This window comes from Tachypleus tridentatus, chromosome 11, assembly GCF_004210375.1.
Source record: "Tachypleus tridentatus isolate NWPU-2018 chromosome 11, ASM421037v1, whole genome shotgun sequence".
Classification (NCBI taxonomy): Eukaryota; Metazoa; Arthropoda; class Merostomata; order Xiphosura; family Limulidae; genus Tachypleus; species Tachypleus tridentatus.
Window position 1 is genome coordinate 90,769,538 of NC_134835.1, and position 15,949 is coordinate 90,785,486.

At 32.4% G+C, this 15,949-nt stretch overlaps 1 protein-coding gene across 8 annotated transcripts in view; it reads left to right on the forward strand.

Moving 5' to 3' along the window:
- LOC143232748 (dual 3',5'-cyclic-AMP and -GMP phosphodiesterase 11A-like) overlaps positions 1-15,949 on the forward strand; it is a 116,210-nt gene that overhangs the window by 65,535 nt on the left and 34,726 nt on the right. For 7 of the 8 annotated variants that reach the window (XM_076468554.1, XM_076468552.1, XM_076468548.1 and 4 more), the window contains 8 exons: positions 1,648-1,737; positions 4,286-4,429; positions 5,807-5,868; positions 8,673-8,775; positions 10,947-11,022; positions 12,776-12,843; positions 13,677-13,769; positions 14,794-14,844. In XM_076468554.1, coding sequence (XP_076324669.1) covers positions 1,648-1,737; positions 4,286-4,429; positions 5,807-5,868; positions 8,673-8,775; positions 10,947-11,022; positions 12,776-12,843; positions 13,677-13,769; positions 14,794-14,844 — 687 coding nt within the window. The remainder of the gene's footprint in view (positions 1-1,647; positions 1,738-4,285; positions 4,430-5,806; positions 5,869-8,672; positions 8,776-10,946; positions 11,023-12,775; positions 12,844-13,676; positions 13,770-14,793; positions 14,845-15,949) is intronic. The other variant, XM_076468553.1, reaches the window with a different exon arrangement.

Sequence of the window (15,949 nt, forward strand, 5' to 3'; positions counted from 1 at the left end):
AAAAGGAAAATTGCAAGGTGGCTGTTATGTAGCTTTAATTGTGTTTTACCAGCAGTTTAACCTAAGTGCATGATGGCTGCGGAATACTGATGGCGTTCTCTAGCGGCAGAATAATCCAATTGCATGGTGGCTGTATAGTAGTGATGGTGTTTTACCAGCAACATAACCCCACTGCATGGTGGCTGTGTAGTAGTGATAGTGTTTTACCAGCAACATAACCCCACTGAATGGTGGCTGTGTAGTAGTGATAGTGTGTTACCAGCAACATAACCCCACTGCATGGTGGCTGTGTAGTAGTGATGGTGTGTTACCAGCAACATAACCCCACTGCATGGTGGCTGTGTAGTAGTGATGGTGTTTTACCAGCAACATAACCCCACTGCATGGTGGGTGTGTAGTAGTGATGGTGTTTTACCAGCAACATAACCCCACTGCATGGTGGCTGTGTAGTAGTGATGGTGTTTTACCAGCAACATAACCCCACTGCATGGTGGCTGTGTAGTAGTGATGGTGTTTTACCAGCAACATAACCCCACTGCATGATGGCTGTGATTGTAGAGTAATGATGATGTGTTCTAAAGGTGGAGTAGTCGAATTGCATGATGGTTATGGAGTGTTGACATTGTGTCCTGACAACAGTTTAGTCTTGTAGTAGTAATTAGAAAATATTCCAAAAATAAGCACAATGTTTACATTCTGCAAATTAATAGACCCCCACTGAGACTGGAGATTCACAAGAGCAAAATAAACAAGTGTTATAGTGTGGTTGTAGTACTTTTACTAACAAATAACAGATGAACGATTGGAATGTCCCATAAAAGTCTGTTTCTTTCAATATAAAATGAGGAAAGGCCAATCATTGCAATCCATTCTTCATATTGTGTTTGATGACTGATATCATCAGTGATTTGAGATGAGCATTAAAGTTAATATTCAAGTAATACCTCATTTTGTTTGACAGTAACGGGACAAGAACCACGGATCTTTAGCTCCGCAGTTTTACACGTTAACTACTAAGCTGCGTTTGGTTTTAATCGTACTGAAATCAACCGGTTAGTTTCTCCTATGTATATTAAAAAAAATATTTAATAAACAGTCCTGGGGTGCTTTATTAATGGATTTTGGTAAAAAAAAAAAAGCTCGCTTTAGGCCTTTTGTTAGAAAAAATAAAACATTCTTAACATTTTTGGTCATCAGTTATCCAATTTCGCTACAGTGGTTTATTTTCGAAAAAGACGAAGCTTGCGTATTTGAACTTGTTATCAGTTTGTGTTCAAGTCTTAATTAGCCATAACTTTTCAAGTATAAACCAATATTCTGTTTATTCTGAATAAATTTCGAATAAACAGAATACTAAAAAATGTGTCGTAACGTTTAATGATTTTAATAGAACAAGACAGGAAATTGAATTAGCGGTGAGATTCAAAAGTTATTATGCTAATATTTTTCATCGTCCTTTAAAAACCGTTCTAATATATTTTAATTAAGTTTTTAATTTCTAATTACTTTAATACAGCAAAGATTACTTCTTGATATAGCAGAATTACTTCACCTTTTGGTAACTTTTCTAATTTGTATTTCTATGCGGCTTGCGTGAATCGTCGCCGAAATCTCGACATTGAATACTTTATTTCTTTAAATTATTAGTTGGCCAAGATGTACTTGGAGTTTTGTGGAATCGCACTTACTAATGCCTATTTGTTTGAATTGTCTCAGAAGGAGTATGAAAGAAATCGAGTAAGTTATCTTACTTTTCTCTCTTCATAAAACAATTGCTATTAATCTCAGAAAATAAACATTGCTTCTTCTTGCACAGAACTGACATTTTAAAGTAGAAAATTCAGGCTGAATTTTGTGACAAATAAAAATAATAAAAGCAATGCTTAGTTTAAAGTCTAGAATAGTCGATTAAATTCCAATGATTTTTTAGGAGAGGAGCATTGATGCTATGTCAAGCCTTTGTTCCAAATGCAGTGCCCGTTTTTAATTGCTATTAAAAGAGATCGATAGATATTAGTAACTGACTTTTATATTAATATTTTAATTCACCTCTTTTAAAGTATTAAAATAATTTGAACAGTCTTAATATTTTTATATATTAATTATTTTGCAGCCATCACTTTTCTTCATACATAATAATACATATTTTCTGTTAGGTGTTAAAGGTATGAATTTGATTTGAAATTATTGAAACTTAATAGTTGCATTACCAGTAAGTAAAATAGCCGCACTATTTCCGCCAAGGTCGACTCCTAGGTTGCAAATTAAACTTACAACACCAGATATCTTTAAGATTTGAATAACAATCATATAACATTTAACAAAAGTCGAAGCTAGTTTCAGATTATTTTATAGTTCCACCAGGTAGTTTAACTGTAGAAAGAAGTTTATTATGTTTAATTTTCTTTCTGAAAATTTGTCAACCACTCTTGTCTTTACTCTCGCCAACTTTTTGTTCTCAGAATATATTGTATATCAGAGCAACATACATATAGATCGGAACTGTTTGTTTTAACACAAGTTTTTTCTTACTTTTTTATACGATATTTCACAAATTTCGTATGTTGCAAAATTGGTTTTAATCCTTGATAAGATTCAGTATATTGTTACATTTTATTAGAAGACAAGATGAAATGTTAGAAGAAATAGGAATGATATACTGTCCAATTATTAATTTAGGAACGTAGATACAAGTAGCTTTGAGTAATTGAAAATTTCAAATGTCTTAAGCCTGAAATTTTTTGTATAGTTGTTTAAAATGTATTTGGATATTAAAATTGTAGTGCAAAAATACGACATAACTTTTAAGATCTTTTTCAGGATATTAACAAACATTGTACGATATTGGTTTTATGCTTCAGGTAAACAAAGCGATCATGAATTTCACTGCAAATTTTTTACTTAGATAACTCAAAGATCCGGTTTACTGTAGTCTTACAAGATAGTTTTTTAGGAGATATAAATCTATATACTGGGATGGGCAGAAAAATATTAAAAATTGACGAATGCGTTTGTTTAAATTTTTCACCTCTTAACCACAGAAAGGAAGCTTTTCCTTTCGTAAATATTTTCTCTAAGAATTACAATACAAATTTTAGGATAGAAAGGATCAAGGTCCATCATGATCAGGTGGGTTAAGGCGTTTGACTCGTAATCTGAGGTTCGCGGGGTCGAATCTCCGTCGCACTAAACATGCTCGCCCTTTCAGCCGTGGGGGCGTTATAAAGTTAGGGTTAATCCTACTATTTGTTGCTAAAAGAGTAGCTCAAGAGTTGGCGGTGGGTGGTGATGACTATCTGCCTTCCCTCTAGTCTTACATTGCTAAATTAAGGACGGCTAGCACAGATAGCCCTCGAGTAGCTTTGCGCGAAATTCAAAAACATGCAAGAAATGATCAAAATGGAATTAGAATTATCATTTCAACCTAAATTTTGTAATTATGTGTGAACGCAGTACTTAAAAAAGGTACTTGCACATCTTGATGTTTATGACATTACTTTATTGGCCTGTCTTAGCTATGTAGTGGTTGGTATGTAAGGCTGCACGCCATTTGATAAACTCAAAATTTATCTGTGAACAGCTTTGCGTTTTCTTAGCTAGTAATATTAATGTATTTTAATATACTGTTTATCCTTGAAAAGGAAAAAAAATTCAATAACGCACGCAAGTTGAAAGTGGCATATTTTGTTACACATTTCTATTACTGAATGAGCACAAATATCAGTTAAAACTAGAAGGTTTGAATCTCGATGAGCGATGAAATTATTAGTTATTTTAAATAAAACTAATTTAATTTGTTGAAATGCAGAAATTAACGTAATAATATAAAGCATTAAAAATTTCCCGAGTATTCATTTATTTATTTTTCAATCTAAAACAATTGTTCATTAAAATACTTCACAAACCATTAGTTCACAGATGCTACACCAACAAAACATGATCAACTTGTAATTTTAATTAATGCTGGTTATTTACGTTATTTATAAGTAAAATGAATTAATTGTAAGCTAAGAACAACATTATGTATTTCGTATGAAAAACTTTGTTTAAAAGTTAAAAATCACGTCTTTTTTTTTCTTACGTGTTCTAACTTGATAGAAAATTATATAATTTTTAGTAATAAGTTCAAGTGATTAGTTATTGTTATCATAGTATATTTTGGTTTATGCCTATATTATCTTATTTTGTATTTAAATATCATTCTTATTTAATAATTAGAAAAAGAAAAGCAAAATATTCGGTTCTGTTGCGACTCATTTATTTTTCTTATTTCTTCGTTTGTTAGTCCCTACTGGAAGTGGTTCATGACTTGTTTGAAGAGCAAACCTCACTTGACAAAGTCATTTTAAAAATCATGCAAAGAGCTCAAAGACTTTTAAATTGTGAAAGAGTGGCGTTGCTGTTGCTTCAAGAAGGTACATATTCTGAGGTAAGAGAGTAAAATGAAATTAATATCGTATTGATGTCTAAACACTTTCTTTGGTATGCTTGCTGAAAAACTTAGGATACTGAGCGTCGTTTGAGCAAGAGTTTAAAGAGAATTTCGTTTCAAGTCGTTATTTTCAATTTTTTTTACAAATAGCTATATTTATAATCTAGAAGACTATTTAAAAATAGTCAAAGGTTTTTATTTTGTTAAAAAATGTTATTTGTTCTACAACAGTTGTAATTGTATCACGGCCCATCCGGAATTCTCCACAAAGAAATGCAAGTAACCGTCCAAATATTGAATATATGGTTTGAAATAGCACATCTGACACGTGCACGCGCACGCACGCCACGCACAATATTATAAATACATTTTAAAAGTATTAAACTATTTTCCACGATCGTGGTAATAGATAACAGTTAAACACTCGACTAGAACTTTTATTGGTTTCATTCGCCCAAGCGACACAAGTTCCAGTTACATAGAGAAAATAATAAATCCAAATTTAGACTCTTGCAACAATCTGACTATTTTATCTTTGTCACTTTTATGTTAACTGAAAGTACGGAGTATGCTCAGTGGTATCACAGCTTGAACACCAGAACCTACGTCAGTAGCTAAGTTAACCACTAGGTAGCTCTAGGCCTATTCTCAACTAGGAAAATACTGAAAGGCCAAAGTTATTTTCTTCACAACTAGTTGAGGCTCTGCTGGGAGCCTTGTTTTTTGTTTTGTTTTTCGTATAGCAAAGCCACAAAGGGCTATCTGCTCAGCCCACCGAGGGGAATCGAACCCCTGATTTTAGCATTGTAAATCCGGAGACATACCGCTGTACTACCATTTATATTTTAGCTATATCTTGTTTTGTCGTTTGACATTTTAAAAATAAAATGATCATGTTGAAGCCTGTAGCTTATCTAAATTACCGATTTAATTACAGTATAGTTATTTAAATTTAAGTTTTTATACTTTTATATGTTATGAGAGTAAAATTTAAACAAGCTGCAATAACAAAACCTCTACTAAAAAGAATGTACGTTCATTTATATGCGTATTCAATCTTGCTTTATTTCTTTAGTTTTTACCATTTTAAAATCTGATACCAGCAAACAATTCTGTTGTTGGTTTCTTTAATTATTTCACTTCGAGTGTAATTTTAATGAAAACTACTACGTGTATTCAAGTTTGATAAACTGGTTCGTTTAAAAGATAGACGTCTAAGGATTCGAGTAAAACCGGTTTGTTTAAATTATTAAAATTGCCATCTTCAGAATATATTTAATTTTTGTTTTTATTTAAAGATAAAGACGAATTGATATAAATTCATTTTGTTGTTCATTTGGAAATGATTTTAGTTCTCTTTTCGTTTATTTTTAGATCGTTAAATTTAGTCGAACGTTTGATCTGGCATCACCTTTAGCGGGAAGTTCTACAACCAAGTGAGTAGAGAAACTAAACAAGAATGCAAATTTATAAAAATAAGATATATTGATAGACCCACGTGATAAAACTCAGACTCCAAGTGATAAAGACACAGAAAATGTTTGTTTCAAAATCATTTTATTAGACACAAGTTCTATCAAAAATTGTTTAAAATAGCATATTACAAATATATGATAGACTAATACGAGAGCCTCCTAGTACCTGGAAAAATTAATATAGACCCGGACTATGAGTTTTATTAGAAGTTGGGTAACTTGTGTTAAAACAATTTTAGAGCATCTTCAAGTCGTTACAGTTCATGTCGCCAAGTCCGATCATGATGTGACTGATAAGCACACACATTGACTTTAGTCCTGCAGCGTATAGTGTCCATTGCAAAAGGCCCCGTCACAGAAGTGCCATATCCAAAGATGTTGAATTACAAGAAACACTTTCAACAGCCCCTCTAGCGACTTGATCAATATGTCTATGTATGAAATAGCATGAATACCAATCTCGTTCTTCACCTTCTTGAGGTGTCAAAAATTGAACTGTAAACCTTTTATTGGCGTACCTCTATTATTTTCAGGTAATATATTTCCCCAAAGAGTGCCAAAAAAGGTTCACATAAAAACTGAAGACACGACAAGTAAGAGTTAAGCACAGGATTGTTTCGTAATAACTGCCTTAAGTCGTGATAAATTGAACATAAGCGTACAACAATAGTAATATTAAACAATTTTTACATTTTAACTGTTTGTTTAAAATGTACTTTACTTGCTGCAATAGACAGCTGCCTTTACTGAATAGCCAGTTTTGTAGGTAATCATTGAAATGTCGAATTCACCCAGTACAGCTAACACTACACACGTGACTGCTTATTTCCCTGTGAAACACAAAAGATAATTATTTGTAGAGGTACTCTTACTGTTAGAGGAAAAAAGGTACTTGTTTAACTTCATTTATCATAGGTGATCTTGCTACTAACTTTCCCACGGGAAGACAAAAGACGGTCCGCTATAGATAGAATGACACATAAAAATATACGTGCCTACACAAATAACATTTTTTCTAAAATGTCTATATTAAAACAAAGAAGTAGAAATCTAGTAAACCATAAAGCTAATCATCTTTTTCTAGAATGAGGTTCTTGATTATGTAGCGTACCACTGCCCTGGGACACATGGAGAGCTTCAGTAACTGACCCTTGGACCATGGATTCTCACCTATTACAGGGCGCTACAACTTGTTTACCATGGATGGAACACGCCTTGTTGCAGATCTTTGTCGATGGTCCTGGTGTGTCCCAAGATTATCTTTCTTCCTTTGTTTTCCAATGCTACTGACTAATAGATATCCCAACCTTGTAACTTCTAAATGAATCCGAAAAGGTTGTTACATACTTTTTTCCAAAACTTGTCGATTTGTGATGACAACACTACCTACGAAACGCCAAACATCATCAAAATATAGTTTGATACCTTCCATTTCACAGCGACGAGTTAGGTGCGTTTGTCACCGTGACTTGCCAATCTTCTTCGTTTTAACATAACTTACCCAACTCCCTTTGACAGTTTTTCTTTAAACATTAAATATGACATAACGCAATTTTGTATTTATTAATTTTTATCTGATATTATAAGTTAGAATGGTAAATGTTCTATATATGTATACATAACCTTAGTTAAATTTTCTGATAACTTCAAAATTACATTCATTAGTTCAGTCTTCACGAGTTTCATTCCGTATTTTATAAGCAGAAACAACACGTTTTCCCAGTAAATCACGCCTTGTCTGCGAACTTAATTGGAAATTGTTTGTTTGTTTGTTTTGAATTAAGCACAAAGCTACATCATGGGCTATCTGTGCTCTGCCCACCACGAGTATCGAAACCCGGTTTTTAGTGTGCAAGTCCGCAGACATACCACTGTGCCACTGGGGGGCAAATAATAGGAAATTGTGCTAATACATGAATATCTTTGAGCCAAAACGTTCAACCCACATTTACTGAAATTCTGTTTATTTGATGAACTGATTTTTATAGGCCACTCGTTTAGAAAAAATCCAACTACCAATTTGACTACCTACTGCTGAAAACATCTGTATATGATTTCCAAGGAATATGCTACTAAATTGGGTACACTATTGATTTAATTCTCCACTTAAAACTGCTCTCGGATAATATTTAGATTTGGAGTTTTACTTACATCAGAATATAATGAAATGATTTTTATGTCAAATGTGCTACGTTATAATTAATATGAATAATGAATAGTTTAAAAATTTTCACTGATGTTATTTTAAGTCTCAGTATGATGATACATCACTCAGGTTAGAAGTGAGTAGTTGTAAATTTCTGAACTCCGGAATGACTCCATCTTTCGAACTTTTTTCATGTTAATTTAGTTTTTGAGGTTATTTGGAGAAAAGTCTTCTGCCATTATGTGTTTTAGAATTATCTAAGTGCTCTATAAACGGGTTTGGAAGGACTTCCTGATCTTTCGTCAAATTCAATTGATGAATATTGGCTAACGGTAAAGGCGAGAGACGTCAGTTAAGTTAGTCGAAAGTGGAGTCCATCTGTGTACAAGTCGAATAAAGTTAGGCTTTCAAAACTTCTCCAAATTGACTTTAGTTGTATTCTAAAACTCAGCCGCTCAATCCAATTTCATGTTTAAAATGACTGACTAAAACGTACGTTGGAAAGTAAAACTTCAGTAGCTGCTATTATTATTTTATTTGATTCGTGCTTTTCAGTTTCACCCAATGAAAGTTAAAGGATTGTGATTTTTTAAATTATCTTCTCGTTTAAACTTCAAAGTACTCACAGTTGGCCTGAACTGAGAACTTCTTCTGGGCTACTCCAAGTGGCTGAAAGAGTGGTGTGTACTGGTGAAGTATTGAACTTGACCGATCCTCCAGAGGTAGGAATGTTTTTATTTCTATTGTATGCAAAATAAAAATTACCATACCAGTTCATCAGGTTAAAAACGATAGAATAGCGTTATAATTACAGTCATTATGTACCTAATAAATTTAACGATTTTAATTCTCTCGCTCTCGATATAAAGAAAAAGTCCGTATTTATAGACTTAATATTCGATTTAAAAATCCTTCTGCATTTTCCAAAGTCTATAAAATATTATTTTACATTAATTGCTTCTGTCTTATTTCTGGTGTGATCATAACAGTTAAGGAACCCCTTTAATTACTTTGACGTATTTTAACCACGTTTTCGTAATATAGTTGCTATTGTCATTATTATTATATATAATTTATCAAAATATTAAAAATGCCACCAGTGTATGCGTGTGTACGCAGACATAATTCAGAAAACTTAACGTCAAATGATTTGTAAAAATATTGTTAACTTTGTTTTCATATTTTTGTTTTTAGATATCGGTGTGATCATTAGGCCTAATATGTCCTTTGTCGTTAAGAAAATCATAATTATAAAGTTATATTGTATATTTATAATACACGCTAATATTTCAAATGGATACTGTTTTCATTAAGTATTCAGTATAACAAAAATAGAAGATAACCGTTATTCCAGGTGGTTAATAATTTCTTGCCATTACAGCCTTTTATATTGGCAAGAATTACAAAGAAATTAGCCCATAGACTGAGAAGAGCAATATATTAACTTTTAATGGACAAAAGCATAAAAGTAGTATTTCGTGCATATATAAAAATTCAGTTTATGAACTTAGTTTTAACATTTTGTACCAAAGTTTGTGATCCGTAATCAGAAGTAAGTGTATATACTTAAGTTGAATTGTTTAGTTGGAATTGTATTACTGTAAACTTCACACACGTAGTAACACTTTTCGTTACCTTGAAAACCGGTTAAAACTTTACTTTGTTATTTTACTTCTGTAATGTAAACAACAGTTATATTATTGTTACCGTGAAAATCAGTTTTTGTGAATCCAAATTTAATCATAATTTTTACTTACTATGACAGTTATGGTTTTGCTACATCTGGTATAATGCAATACCGTATTAAAATTGGTTATTTGTTTAGGGTAAACATAAGTTATATACAGGAATGATGAATGAGTAAATTGTATTTATACAAAGTAAGGATGTGTTGGCAAATGACGAGCAACGTGGACAGCACGTGCATCGGGAGATGTAGGTAATGTCATTGTTTCTCAGTGTAAGACATATATTAACCAGATTTATAGTTGTTATAGAATGGAGAAAACTGATATAATTTTTATTAACAGCCACACAAGCCAGCCCGGCATCATGATGTGTATTTTATTTTCGCGTGATAAAAGAATGGCATTCATTGTTATGAAGGTATACAACAAAACAACAATATCAGTTGGAGTTGAGAGGTGAGAAGACGGCCTGTTTTTGGTCAGTCCCCTAAGGGATATTACAGCTTTCTAAGGCCTTAGGAGGTTACTGGAGGGAGCGACTACTTTTTTTTCTGAGCGGTATGGAGTCAACAAGACCCATCTGAGTATCAGATGTTATATCCATTATAATTAAGAGACATACATAGTTAGAGACAAAGATGTTCAGTGTTGTCTTTGACAAACTGATGTAAAAGACAAGAGTTTAACAGAAGAAATGAAGGAAGACCGGGAGATGCAAGAGAATCCATGTAAACATAAACATGCAGTTGAAAAAAGGCATCCGTTCTGTCTGATAACTTCCTATAAGTTATACTACTGTAACTCCTTAATCTATTACAAACTGATCAAAAGAGGGCCGATTTTTCACTTCTCTTAACCCTAACTGATATTTCTTGCACTTTGTATCATTGCTTCAGTATTTGTTTTTTTATACTTTTTTTTTTTCAAATACTGTTTGTGAAGTTTCATTTTCATCCGAAGGACATAAATCGGTAGCTATTTGAAAAAATACTGCTGAAACATACAACTTTCAAGGAAAACTGATGATTAGACAAAATTATTTTTGTATTCTCACCGGGTCTAATCTGCTAATGCTACTTAGACATTTAAACTAAACATCCCTGTAATGCTACTTAGACATTCAAACTAGGCATACCAGTAATGCTACTTAGACATTAAAACTAAACATCCCAATTCTAATAGTTTCTTTCCAACTGCGTCTTTAGATTCAGCAGGATGGAGGGCGACACATTTGGTCTTTGCTCAGCATGCCTATCAGAAACAGGGATTACAGGATTATTGGTAAGTAGAACTAAAGGTTATCTTGTTGAAGGTTTAAGCATATTTAAGTAGTTTAAGTTATTCATGTCGTACTGGTAAAACTGGTAGTGTTCATTTTGTTTTATTTGAAACAGTGTTACTTCTAAACCTATAATTTACACTTAATTTTCGAAACTCGTTTTTCTGGACTGTATATGCACCAGATTACTTGTGGTTCAGACTTTGTTGATTGCTTACAAGCCACATAAACTCTGTCGTTAATATCACATTGAATTCCCTGTACTTAGTGCCCCGTTTGTACAGCAGTAAATCTACGTATTTACAACGCTAAAATCAGTGCTTCAATTCTTCTCGGTGGACACAGCAGATAGCCCGATGTGACTTTGATATAGTAGAAACACACTCACATCTTATACACAGAAAATGAATGGTTTCACCTCTTGCTTTCTGTGTTATTAAGAGGCAAAAACACCAAACTGTTCTATACGAGGCAATAGGTATAATCTATCAGTGATATAAACAATTTGTAGTTTGAATGTTACTTCAGTATTTCTTCTTGACATTCTTACTCTCTTCAAACTCAACACATTAAATTACACAAAAGTTGTTTATCTCAATTTTAGTGACACCACGGGTTATTATTAACCCTTAAACGGTGACCATCATCAATTGATACTGCTACATACTACATTCCCGCTGTTTAAGGGTTAATGACACATACCTGATACATCAAGACTGGTTCAAACACTAAAGATTGTTTACTAATAATCCAAATTTAACGATTATGCTTAACATTATGATAGTTTGAGTGTTTAAAAATGAAATCATAACATTTCTAGCATCTAAAGTATTTTACATTTTATCTACTGTTGATGGGGCCTCTCCTGGTGGATCAGGGTAAAGCTTGAGTACTTATAATGTTAGAATTAAGGGTTAGATAAATGCACAGTAAAGCCCGGCATGACCAGGTGATTAAGGCACTTGATCCGTAATCTGAGTGTCGATGATTCGAATCACCGTCGCACCAAACATTCTCGCTCTTTCAGCCGTGGGGAGATTATAATGTTAGGGTTAATCCCACTATTCGTTGCTAAAAGAGTAGCCCAACAGTTGGCGATGGGTGGTGATGACTAGTTGCCTTCCCTCTAGTCTTACACTGCTAAATTAAGGACGGCTATTGCAGATAAACGGTTGATGATAGTTAAGAGAGACATGGCACTAAAGTGATTTATAATAGTTACGTTCAATGAGTGTCATTTAACATTAAGGGTCACAGTTGTAAGCTCGTTTTTTGCTTTTTTTTTTTAAAGGAGAATATACGGTGCTCAATACTGATGAAATCAGATACCTTCTATAACCGATTCAATAGTTTCTTTAAAGTTGTAACATTAAGCTTTGATGAGTAGCGTTAGAGAATATGTTATTCAGTCACTCGAGCATTAGGTCTTCTGTATATACGTATTAAACATAAGAAACCTGTTTATTATCAATAAAACCTATAGATAATAATACTGTATTAATGGTACTGAACGAGTAAGTGACAGCTATGTTGTTCTCCGATTTCAGAATGACTGCTACATATTAATTTTTTTATATCTAGAAGTGAGATAGAACATTTCGAACAACACCAACAAAACTGCTAATTCCTAACAATCATTTAAGACTATTATTTGTTCTTGGAAGTTATCGTTTAAGTACAGAATTTAATGTCTTATGTTTTCATATGCAGGGATCTATAGTTTGTGCCCTCATAGTTTTACTATTTTCTTTGTAGGTGTCGCTATTATCATTAACGGAACAGACGGAACGTCATTCGACGAGAATGATGAACAACTATTTGAGGTAAAAAATATAACTCATGTCATTGTTCAGTAACGTTTTAATGAAAACGAATCCTAAATGTAGAATTAAGTTGTTATTAAAACAAGAAATTCACGTACTTGAATAACAATTGACAAGTACAAAGTACCATAAAATATTCACATTAAGAATCTTATTTATGACTGTTGTATGAAAATATAAAAAGAAAAATATGAGATAACAATGTAATTATTACGTCAGCTATTCAGTATAATACTAGAAATATGAGTATGAAAACACCCACAGTTTTTAAAAGACGCAATACATTTATTACATTTAGCAAGAGTTTTTGCGACCATAAAATCTTTAACATTCAAACACGCTTTGATTTATTAAATTTTGTATGATGTTTATCTTGCTGGTCAAAATAATTTTCAGCCTTATCCATGCCATCTTTAGAAGTTTTGCATAGTTTATTCTCAGACACACGAGAAGTGTGTTCTTTTTAAAGCGTTGCTTGATGTTTAATCATATTAAACATTATCGAAACCTTCTTCAATACATGAAACAGTGATGTTCCTACATTGAGTGAAATAATTTAATTATTTTATTTTAAAAGCATTCAAGATGCTTATCTTAATAACTATGAGAATTTTTTTCCACTTTGTAAAGTACTGCATTCATCTCATCAGGTTATCAGTCCTTGAGTTGCATTGTTCAATTATGATTACTTGGTAAAAGATGCAATATCTTGGTTTTAAGAAAACGCCGATAATTAGTCTTCCAACGCTTGCTTTTCCACTACGCTAATAAAAATTTCAACTGCTCATTGTTCGATTATGCAATTTGTACTGATTTGTCTGTTGTTTTGTTAGGCCTTCACACTTTTCTGCGGTTTGGGTATCAACAACGCGTTGATGTATGGTGAGCTGGAGAAAGCTATAGCCCGACAGAAAGTAGCAATTGAGGTTCGTCCCTTCGTATATGTGTGTGGTTTCAGAAATCTGTACATTCTTATACCAAGTGACCATTGGTGAGGAAAACTTACCCTAGACATCCAAGACCCTTACGGAGTTTAAAACTATAACCAAGCTAATCAGTGTATATAGGTGCTCTTACTACTTATGACTGAAAATATAAAGCTGTTGACATATTGACAAAATCAAATCGAGTAGATTTAGAAAATTTTAATTTTGTTGTTCATTTTGAACGCCACTAATTAATGAAAACTTTTTTGATTTTCGCTGTTACCTTGGTAACAGTTGCCAAGTTGACATGTAAACAGAGTTATAAGGTACTCTGTATAATACAATTTTAAAAATTGACTTTCTGTTTATTAAGACCCGGAAAGTGACTCGCAAAATATTATCTATTTTATTTATTTAGTGGACTAATTTATTAGCGTCTCTATCACCTAGAATAGACCGACTGGTTCCTGTGTCTGGTAATGCTTGTTAAATTATTAATTTTACAATTCCTTTAATAATCACTATAATCGGAATCAATTAGTTTTTATTCTGTTTTCTGCTTGTTCCATTATTTTCTGACTACTAGTATTTTGAGTTTCTATAATTAATTATTTATATCAATTTACAATTAAAATATTTAGATATCAGTCTACCTACATTAATCAATTATTTTATGAAACTATATGGAATTTCATATAATTGCTGATGTAACTATTTTTAGTTTTGCTATTATAATTTTTTTATTTTATAATATGAAATTTGTTTACAGTAATTTTGAAATGTATTTAAAAGTAGTAAATAGTGATTATTAAGTTATTGATATAATTTTTTCCATAGTTTTTATTTCTAGTTTCTTATGGTTTTGTTGAATGTTTAGTCGGTTTTGAAAGTTCAAATCAATAAATGTTTCTCTTCCGCAATATACATTTTAACTTACAAATAGTTCCAGTTCTTTTAAATTAAATCTTTATTCTATATCGGTATACATCAGTTGAATTTGGTTGAATTCTAACTTGGTCCACAGGTTATTTCTTATCATGGAACATCTCCTAGGAAGGAAGTGCAAAAGTTTATGGTGAGAAAATTAAAATAATCTTTTTCGTAACAAACCCAACAAATATCTGCTTTTTAATAAGAACAATCCTCGTTAATAAAACTTTTCTTCAGCATTTTGTGAAAGCAAAATTTAAATGAATTTCATCCAATGGTAAACGATCAAAATTGTACAATTAGTTGTGTACCTTGATTAAATTATCAACTTTAAAATCGAGGAAACTTTATCAAAATAAACTATTTAGTTTATTACTTTTAATTGTCTAGTGTTTCTTATTTGTTAACTTTTAGGCCCGTCATGGTTAGGCGGTTAAGACGCTCGACTCGCAATCTTAGGGTTGCGAATTCGAATCCCCGTCACATCAAACATACTCACCTTTTCAGATGTGGGAACGTTATAATGACTGGTGATGACTAGCTGCCTTCCCTCTAGTCTTACAATGTTTAAATTTGGGGTAGCCAGAGCAAATAGCCTTGTGTAGCTTTGAGTGAAATTCATAAAAACTAAAACTTCGCAACAAAGACCGCACTAAAAAAACGTTTGTTAGATCATCTTCTTTTCAAGTTTTTTGCTAAGTTTAACACTGTGTAACATGCATATTTTCTGTTATTGTATGACTATATTTTATTCATCGCTTCAAATGCCAAGCAAGTTGTTTTTGGCTTCAAAGTGTTTACGCATACACTAACGAATATGTAGTCCTAAGCAAATAAATGTATATTTGAAGTTGTCTCTAGTAGATGCATCATCCAACTATCATGTAAAGTGTTAATTATAAAAAATACCTAAAAGTCAACTTATCGGCAATGTAATAAATTTTATATGACTATGAGGGACTAGTAGAAACGTGGTTGTTTTTCACACTTTTATAGACACTTGGCTTATTCTTCAATTTTTACATAATTTTAGTCCACGCGAGTTTAAACTTACCACCTAGGCTCATGGGTAAGAGAACAAATGTAATATTTTAATTAATATCAAGGTAATGTATTAAGCCAATCCAGTTTAAAGGGATTAATTAGAATAAATGCGATTCTATAGCTTAGATTAACAAGCAAGTAACCATGGAGCATAATTTGTGACTTAAAGATGCACAATCACTTCTTGAGTCAAACAAAGTTTGATA